General features: G+C 35.8%; 1 protein-coding gene across 1 annotated transcript in view; it reads left to right on the plus strand.

The window, feature by feature from the left end:
* Positions 1-605: 605 nt before the first annotated feature.
* The window catches only part of LOC106870455 (clustered mitochondria protein homolog), a 68,816-nt gene continuing 59,042 nt past the window's right edge, over positions 606-10,379 (plus strand). Inside the window, exons 1-2 of the mRNA XM_014916556.2 lie at positions 606-928; positions 9,731-9,981. Of these exons, the coding sequence (XP_014772042.1) occupies positions 847-928; positions 9,731-9,981 (333 nt within the window). The 5' untranslated portion in view covers positions 606-846. The remainder of the gene's footprint in view (positions 929-9,730; positions 9,982-10,379) is intronic.

Genomic DNA, 10,379 nt, shown 5'->3' on the forward strand with positions numbered 1-10,379 from the left:
GTTCATAATACGCTCTCACCTTGTTTACACCTCCTCCCCATCTTATTTACACATCACTAACCGGGCTAGAACTACCCAAATTATTAGCTACATGATCTCTATACAAGCAACATCCCTAACGTAACATCCAAGAAACTTCTATTTCATGAAATAAAACGTGTTTTACTAACTACGATCTTACTATGTTCTCTCGCATCGCAACGTTCATGTTAACAGCTGGAATTTAAATGCAGCACATTCAAAGTATAAAATTTGAAGTGGGGACTTGGATTATAATTGACAGAGGAACGGATTGGGGTAATATTTAACATACTGGCACCTGCTTTTAAAGAACTGGTACGGAGAAAAATACAGTAAAATAATTTAACCTGAGAGCTATGTTTACGTTATAATGACTTTATGACTTATATAATAGGAATTAACCGGTTTCACCTAATTGGTTAATCTATCTTGTTTACAAGCAAACAATTATTTGTTGCTAAGAAATTGTTTTCACGTTAAACAATTAAAAATATTAACTTTCTTATTTGTAAATAAGAAACCCAACGAAATCTTATAACGGAGTTCGGAAAGTGACCTTCGGGAGGTCAAGTTGTAATCTCGATTCCAACATTAAAAAATAGATTTGCTTGTGGTATATTTCTCACAAACCGCTACCACTCTAATGAATTAGTACTTCTTCCTTTATAATTGAGTTGTATTGTTACAGTTTGTAAATCAAAATCATTGGCTGGATTTTATAAAAGTTCCAAATTAGTTCGAGAGTAAGCAACGACTTCATTTAGTTTCCTGCTACGTCCGCCTCACACGTGCTCCTTTGAACAAGATTGCAGACAGTTCAGAATTATGGCTGGGATCTCTGCTGTGGATGATAACAACCACGTTGAAAAAGAATCACAAACTTCAACAAAAACTGAAAGTGAACAAGGTGTGTTATTATTATAATACTTATTATTATTATTATTGCTTTTCTAAAATTTATATATACATTGGTTGCTTTTAATGTTTTAATGCTCACCATTTAACTTATATAATTTGTATGTGAAAATAAATTCAGTTGTATGTGGAATTAAATATAATTTTATTTTCTAAAATATTTGCTATCAATCATTTTACTCACCGTATCAGCTGATACTGAATTTGTTTGTTATTAACCCACTCCGGCTTTATAATCTTGCAAGTACGCGAAATGTTAGACACTTATTTCCAATTACACGTATTAAATTTTGAATCTGCTTGCTTGTTTATTTGAGAAAATATCTTTATTAGAAATTGATAATTCATGCATTTTAGTTATCAGAGCTTTTTTTTCAATGCTTATATTATGTAATGGTACTTCTACAACGGAGATGTCGTTTTTGGTGTGTCAAGGTTAAAAGGCAAGGTTAAAGTTATTGCTTGCTTATCAATTAATTGGGAACTTTTTTTTCTTTTAATTCGTCGCAGCTAAACTGCACTAAGTAATAACACCTTCTGTAAGCAATAAAGTGGCTTTAACGTTTTAAATAAATACCTATTTAGTGTTCTTAGTTTACTCAACGGAAGGTAAGTTCAGAGACTAACTTTGAAAAAGATTTTGTTGTGTACTTTAAAATTCATTTATATTACTCTCTTACAATGAAATACCTTTTAAGCAATATTTATTTACACTTGTGACAACTTTTGATAATTTTTTTAAGTTAGCGTACATTAACAATTTGAGTTAGGTTAATTACAACCATGTTTATGGGTATTAAGTACTGTATGCAGTTTATTATCGTTATAATACTACCCCAACATTTCAGTTGTTCATTAAAGTTTAATTTAGATATAACTTTTGGATTCAGTACGCGTGAACTAGCTGCATAATAACAAAAACACCTTTATTTACAAAAAAAAAAAAAAGACTGGCAAATTGTTTGCCTAGATAAATAAAATTACATAAGCTTACTTTTAGATACATATTTCTGGATGAAAGGCTACTTTCATAAATATCTTAGCGTACATCTTTAATAACCTTGCATCTATAAATTGTGGATAACATTTATTGGTAAATGCTTTATAGTTCAAACCATTGCTTGTGTACTTTGATTGCTATATTAAAAAAAGATTTTGCTGTTGCCTACTTTCTTCCATTGCCCTTTCCATCGCTTTCAAAATGAACAGTCTCAAGTCACGTCGTTACGCATTTTCCTCTGCATAGGGTTAATCCATTACGTCTGCATCTCACAGCATGTATTGACGAAAGAATCTCTTTATTTTACACTCCCACTGTGATGCTTCAACGGCTTCTATGTAAATCTAAATTGGTAATATTCTGCATGTAACTACTATATTCACCTTCAGTTACTTCCCAACTCCTTAGTCCTTAATACCTAGGTTATTAATTAACATACCTGCTAATAGAGTATCCTTTATCATTTATACATTGTTCTAGTTTACTATTTAATACGTGTCCCTCCTGCGTCGAGAAGAGGTCACAGCTAGTCTGGACACGAGACATGGACCTTTATTTGGACACATTAGTTTTACTTATCACACTCTAACCGGCTCAATATCCATTATCGCTCATCTGTCTGAGCAGTAGGTAGGTAAACATTAGATAGCTGATTAATCACACTTGCCAAAATCTAAATTATCTTTTAGCGAACTAGTAATTAAGTAACTATTTGATGTCATTCGTTGTGTACCTTGTAATAATTTAAAGGTGACTGAAGTACTAAGATTATCTTACCTTAATTTATGTAGTGGATATTAATTTTAAATGTTAAAAGTAATTAAAGCGAACTTCAAACGTAAAATAACTATATTCCTCAACTCACTTAAGAGTGTGTGTGTGATACATACATATTTAAACCGGGTATGCGTGTGCATGCAACCTTCATAATCCACTCTGATATACTCGTTGTAACTAAGTATCTGCTACACCCAAACACTGAATTTTCTATAGTAATTTCTACAACTTCAATTTATTCTCCTGTTACACTCACGTTAGCTGCCAGTTTTACGTAATTCAAGGTTAAGGGGCTGGGTTACCAACTTTTATATGCAGCCATTCTGTTCTATATATTTACATGAATAATAATTCCTGTCCAATCTGCATGGTTGATAAAAGCTATCACTACCTCTCATCAATTTTCTTACCTCTTGGAACAACAGGTTACCCAGTTTAACACCACCACCACCACCATTGTTTGAATGCCTTCAGACCAAGTTTATGGCTTGAGCATAACTTCTCCTCTTCATTGCATCAGTCTTGGAGGCTCTGAGGAAAATAAAGGGTCACAGGCACTGCCCTTCCCAAATCGCCATATATTTTAGATATCACTGTCTTACATAAATTTTTTTTATCAACAAAAACTCGTGAACAACGCATTTGCAGTATTTGATAATGACCTTCTTTCTAGGCACAAATATGGTATTTTAAAACTATGAGCTCATCATACGTTTTACCAAAATTATGTTGGATAACTTTACAAAAGATAATTAATTATACTCTGGTAACTTTTATCAGTGTGTTTCGACATTCTTAGATTTTTTTTTCCATTTCTTTCAATGTCTTCTTTTACCACATGAATTAGGTACACTGAATTCCTTATTGAATATTCCTTAACCCTTTTGCTTTAAGATTACTCTGTCAAATGTGATCCTTATTTATTCACATTGTTTTGAATTATTCAGTCATCTCGTAGCTTTGAGATTTCTATGAGGTGATTATCTATTTTTAGGATGAGCTTGTAGGTTGGGTATGATAGGTCAGATCTGATCAGTTTGAGCATAACCCTGGTAGAATTTTTGGGCTGGATATGAACGATTTAAAGGGTTAAAACAAAGATCATTTAGATCTGGGCAAAAAGCTTGTGATAAAGCATTACCTTCTTCCTTATGCTCACCAGACTCTGAAATGTGGAACACTTTATGGTTGACAAACTAATATTTTTTGTTCTTGTCATCTTTCTAGAAATGAAGTATATGTCATTCTGTCGTAGCACCATCACTTATGTGACTTATTCAAACTATCACTTACTAATTTGTTTTTATTCCTAACTTGAAGCCTCTCTAGTCTGTTGGGGATAAGTTTCTTGCATAACCTTCAAATACTTTTCTCCAACAGCTTCCATTGTCTACATATCTCACAGCTTTACTTACCATTTTGATGCACAACTAACAACTCGCCAATCAGCTGCATATATTTAGTCCTCGTTACTAATATTTGATGATAGCAAATGCATCCAATCATAAAATTCCAGCCAAACGAAGCAAGCACATATGGCTGGTTTAAATGCTAATGGGTTAACTTTTAAAATACACTCCTTATCACCATTTAACAGCCGTTTTCCATGCTGACATTGGTTGGACAGTTTGAGAGGAGCTGACCAGCTGAAGAACTGTACCAGGCTCTGTTGTCTGCTTTGGCATGGTTTCTACAGTTTGATGCCCTTCCTAATGCCAGCCCCTTTACCGAAGGAAGCAGCTATATAGGTTTTCCTGCAGTTTCAGCATTTATATTGACAGACATCAGTTGAAATATTCCAATCCTGTTTTTCCTAAAGCTGTCACTTAAGTCACAATCAGAGGTCTGTTTCTTGTGTTGATAAGATTCAGACTCACAGTAATAAGGTTTTTATCAGCCAAATGTTACTGGTTAAATTCTCACTTAGGGACATTCTTGTTCAATTGTCTTCTTTCAGCATGTCCCAATAGTGCTTTACCAAATTGGTGCTGAAACTTTTTTTTTTTTCAACCAATTTTCACTCTCATCTTATCTACCAAAATCTCACAAAATCGCTAACTTACAAGCAGGAACCTGTTACATGTTCTTGAATGACATATTTACAAAATAATGCTTATCTACAAGAACTAAATCTTTGAGTTCATTGATACAACATTCTTAGCAATACCACTCCCTCTCTCAGCCAAGGGGTCTTTGTCTTGCAAGTTACTTGGTGACCTTGCTTGTGTTAGGGCCACATACAAAGCACCCAATACACTCTGTAAAGTGGTTGGCATTCAGAAGGGCATCCAGCTGTAGAAACCATGCCAATACAGATGACCAGAACCTGGTGTAGCTTACCAGCTCTTGTCAAACTTTCCAACCCTTACCAGCCTGGAAAAACAGATGATAAATGATGTTGATGAGTATATTTTAAGAGCTAACCATTTAGCATTTAAACTAACTGTATTTGGCCCAAATATTCCACCTGTTTTGTTTAAACTAGCCAGATTCTGCCTCTCACACCTCACCTTCAATGTCATTCTAAAAATAAACAATCGCATCATTGAAATCTTAAAGCTACAAAATAATGGATGATTAATTCAAATCAATGTGGATAAATAAACATTACACTTGACAGAATAATGTGAATGCGAAAGGGTTAAATGGATTTTTATTTCAGGTAGAAAATACGTAAATAAGAGTTGTGAAACACATCAGTTAATCAACATGTGAAAATTAATCATCAAACATGGTATGGCTGTGTGACAAGATGTTTACTTCCCAATCACATGATTCTGCATTTAGTCTTAGTGGACTCTGGCCTTGGGAAAGTATCTTTGGCTATGGCTGTGGACTGACCAAAATTCTGTGAGTGGATTTTGTAGATGGAAACTGAAAGAAGCCTGTCATATAAATAAATATATATATATGTCGATGTGTGTGTGTCTTTGTGTTTGTCCCCCACCACCACTTGACAACTAGTGTTGGTGTGTTTACATCTTCATGACTGAACATTTTGGCAAAAGAGACTGATAGAATAAGTACTAGGCTTAAAAAATAAATTCTGGGGTTGATTCATTCAACTAAAATACTTCAAAAAGGTGCCCCAGAATGGCCACAGTTAAATGACTGAATGAAGAAGACAATTGCTGGGGAATTTTTCTTGTTCTGACATAAGTCTTCAATAACTGATAATTCTCTACAAAGCTCAAATACACCTTGTCTTTTGAAAACTTCTCACATACATGGATATAATCTTTGTCTTCCTCCCAATATTGTATGGATAACTCCAGCTGAAAGCAATAAAAAATACCTAGATATTAATCTCCAAATAAATACAGACCATTAATCCCAATTTCAAGCTCTTTGTTCCAAAATTGCACCTGGAACATTTACTCTTTTGAAGTTTTCTTCCCAGATGTTTTGGCTCAGATAGATCTTATCTTTAGAATACTTTTCACACACACGAGTACAATCTTTGTCTTCCTCTTAGTATTGTAAGAAAACACAAACCTTAATTCACCAACTTATTTCCACCTAAACTGTGGAAGTCTCTTCATCTCTGAACTTTCTGATTTTGTGTTCCTCCATAATTTAAAATGATTTAACCCTTTAGTATTCAAATTACTCTGTCAGACATGCAGCTCTCTGGCTTGCCAGCATGGAAAACGGACATTAAATGATGATGATGATGAAATGTCATCCTTATTTATTCACGTTGTTTTGAATAGATCATGCATTATCTCATAGCTTAAATATTCCGATGCTTATTTTTAGAATGGCATTGTAGGGTAAGTATGATAGGTTGAATCTGGCCAGTTTCAACATAAAACAGGTAAAGTATTTAGGCCAATTTAACCTTTTAGCATTCAGGTTATTCTATCAAATATAATGCTTTCTAATTCACATTGTCTTCAATTAATCATACATTATCACATAGCTTCAAGAGTTGGATGATGTGATTGTTTATCCTTTGAATGACATTGTAGGGTAGGTGTAAGATGCCAGATCTGGCCGTTTTGAACATAAAACTGGTAAAATACTTAGGCCAAGCCAGTTTAACCTTTCAGCATTCAGATTATTCTATCAAATGTACTGCTTATTCACATTGTCTTGAATTAATTATGCATTATCTCACAACTATAAAATTACAATGATGCGATAGCATTTTTTACAATGACATCATAAAGGCTGGATCTAGCTAGTTTGAACATAAAATAGGTAGAATATTTGGGTTGGAGATGGCTTGCTTAAATGCTAAAGGAAAGTCGGGGGGAGCTGGCAGAAACGTTAGAATGCTGGGTGAAGTGTTTAGTGGTACTTCGTCTATAATTTTATGTTCTGAGTTCAAATTCCGCCAAGGTCAACTTTGCCTTTCATCCTTTCAGGGTTGATAAATTAAGTACTAGTTGTGTACTGGGGTTGATCTAATCAACTGGCCCCCACACCAAAAATTTTGGGCCTTGTTCCCAGAGTAGAAAAGAATATTCTTCCTCTTATCGCTACTGTTTGGTAAACCTGACTCTGCACTAAAATAAAATTTCCCCAAAGCAATTCCTTGGACTCTCTGCCTGCCTATGTATCCCTGACTACCCCGCTGAGTACTGGTCTCTAAATTTAGACAAACGAAAGCATGGAATCATAATTTCCACTACCACTGCCCTGTCCATTCTTTTACTTGTTTCAGCCATTAGACTGTGGCCATGTTGGGGCATTGCCTTGAAGAATTTTAGTTGAACTGACTACAGTACTTATTTTTTTTTTTTTAAAGCCTGGTACATATTTTATCGATCCCTTTGCCAAACCGTTAAGTTAAAGGATGTAAACACACCAGCACTGGTTGTTAAACAGTAGTGGGGACTAACATGCACACTCCTAATGCCAACCACTCCGAGAGTGTAATGGGTGCTTTTATGTACCACTGGCACAAGTGCCATTTGCATGACACTGGTATCTGTCACGACTGTGACTTTGCTTGGCTTGATAGGTCTTCTTCTCAAGCACAATATGTCAAAGGTCTCGGTCATTGCCTCTGTGAGGCCCAACGCTTGAAAGGAACTCAGCCACTTTGCCTCTGTTTGGCTGTAAACTCTATTTGTCTTTTTTTCTTTTTCTCTGTCTCCTGACAAAGGATTGAACCCAAAACGTTGGATATTCCACTCCTCACGGCAAGTTCGCTGTACTCCTTTTGCTTTTTTCCATATTTTTTCAAGTCTTGCCAACACAGAGTTACTAGATTCATCATCATCATTATCATTGCCTGATTATTATATATATATATATATTTATATATATGAGCTTCTTTCAGTTTCCATCTACTGAATCCACTCAAGGTTTTGGTCAGCCTAAGGCTATAGAAGAAGACACTTGCCCAAGGTGCCATGCAGTGGGACTAGACCCTGAACTACGTGGTTGGGAAGCAGATTTCTTGTGTAGCTACACCTGCTCTACATTAACTATTAATATTTCATCTTTAAACCTAGCATTCAGATTACTCTGTCAAATGTGATGATTGTTTATTTATATTGTATTGAATTAATCATGCATTAACTCGTAGCTTCAAGATTCTGATGATGCCATTATTTTTAGAATGGCATTGTAGGGTAAGTGTGGGAGGCCAGATCTGGCTGATTTGAGCATAAAGCAAGTAGAATATTTGGGCTTGGATATGACCATTGTGAATGCTAAAGGGTTAAATAGTGTTGTATTTTGAAGAGGAATGTAAATAGTGAATCCAAGGAGTTAATTTTAACCTTAGTTTTTCTGGCTTTGAAATTCTAATTGTTAAAAAAAACAAATGCCTGAGCTTGAGGTTTGTTTCAACTAGAATTTAAAATATCTATAATCAATACAAATTTTAATTTCATTTTGTACCTCCTTATTCTCATGTTTTTTTATAAAAATATCATTTTGAAAATTTCTGAAGTTTCAATTTGCAAAATCATTTAATGTCCGTTGTCCATGCTGGCATAGGTTGGATGGTTCGACCAGTGCTGACAAGCTGGAGAGATGCACCAGATTCCAGTGTGACTTGGCGTGGTTTTTATGGCTGGATGCCCTTCCTAATGTCAACCACTCTGAGAAGGCTGCCGTTGATTCATTTGACTAAATTTCTTCAAGGTGGTTCCCCTATATGGCTGCAGTCTAATTGAAACAAGCGAAAGAAATATATATATCATCATCATTTAGTATCCGTTGTCCATGCTGGCATGGGTTGAACGGTTTGACCAGGGCTGTGAAGCTGAGGGACTGTATCAAGTTCTAGTCTGTTTTGGCATGGTTTCTACAGTTGGATGCCCTTTCCTAATGCCAACCACTCTGAGAGTGCTTTTACATGCCACTGGCACGGGTGTCAGTTTGCATGACACCAATATCTGCCATGACTACTATTTCACTTGGCTTGGTGGGTGTCCTTTTCATACATAGCATATTGCCAAAGCTCTTGGTCATTTGTTAGTGCCTCCATGAAGCCCAACGTTTGAAGATCATGCTTCACCACCTTGACCCATGTCTTCCTGGGTCTCCCTCTTCCATGGCTTCCTTCCACTGGTACAGATTGGCACTTATTCACACAACTGTCTGCATCCACGACCGTACCAACGCAGTCGCCTCTCTTGTACACCACATCTGATGCCCCTTTATGTCGTCCAGCTTTTCTCTCATGAAACTTACTCTCTATCGTATATGCACACACACACACACACACATATGAGAGAGAGAATAACCATTGTGTGATGGTTTTAAATTTTGAGTATTTGCTGGAGTTATTGAAGTAATCAAGATTAAGTCTTTATGAAAAAATTGATAAATTCTGTCTGAGTACAATATTATCTGAAATAAACTGTTTTTTAGTCAAACCCTCCCCCCCCCCATATTGGATGCAATAACCCTAACATGATTTAACACCTTCATTTTCAGTTGTTTTCAGTTTTTAATATAATCTTTTGTTTTGTGGATTTTTAATGTAATTACAAACTGTTTTATCCTGTTTAAGACCATTGATTTCTATCTATTTTTTCTCCATTTTTTTTGTAGCTGGTGATGCGAATAATGTAGTTGTGAATGGATGTCACGATGACAAAGAAGCAACGCAGAACTCTGAGGAATGTAAAACAGCTAAAGATACTGAAGAGAAAATGTCCAGTGAAAAGAATCTGTCCGAAAAAGATTCTGTTCCTGCAACGAATGAAAATGAAAAGAACAATGAACAAGAAATTGTCTTGATTCAGGATACAGGTTTTACTGTGAAAATTGTATGTCCAGGAACAGAACCATTTGATCTCACTGTAAGTGATGCCAGTACTTTTTCAAAAATATTGTGTGTAGAAACAGACTTATTTATCAACACCATCATCATCATCATCATCGTTTAACGTCCGCTTTCCATGCTAGCATGGGTTGGACGATTTGACTGAGGACTGGTGAAACCTGATGGCTACACCAGGCTCCAATCTAATTTGGCAGGGTTTCTACAACTGGATACCCTTCCTAACGCCAACCACTCAGAGAGTGTAGTGGGTGCTTTTACGTGCCACCGGCACGAGGGCCAGTCAAATGGTACTGGCAACAGCCATGCTCAAAATGGTGCATTTTATGTGCCACCCGCACAAGGGCCAGTCCATCGGCACTGGCAACGATCTTGCTTGAATGTCTTTTCACGTGCCCAAGTGCCAGGAAGGCGACG

The sequence above is a fragment of the Octopus bimaculoides genome, chromosome 16 (genome assembly GCF_001194135.2).
Source record: "Octopus bimaculoides isolate UCB-OBI-ISO-001 chromosome 16, ASM119413v2, whole genome shotgun sequence".
Lineage (NCBI taxonomy): Eukaryota > Metazoa > Mollusca > Cephalopoda > Octopoda > Octopodidae > Octopus > Octopus bimaculoides.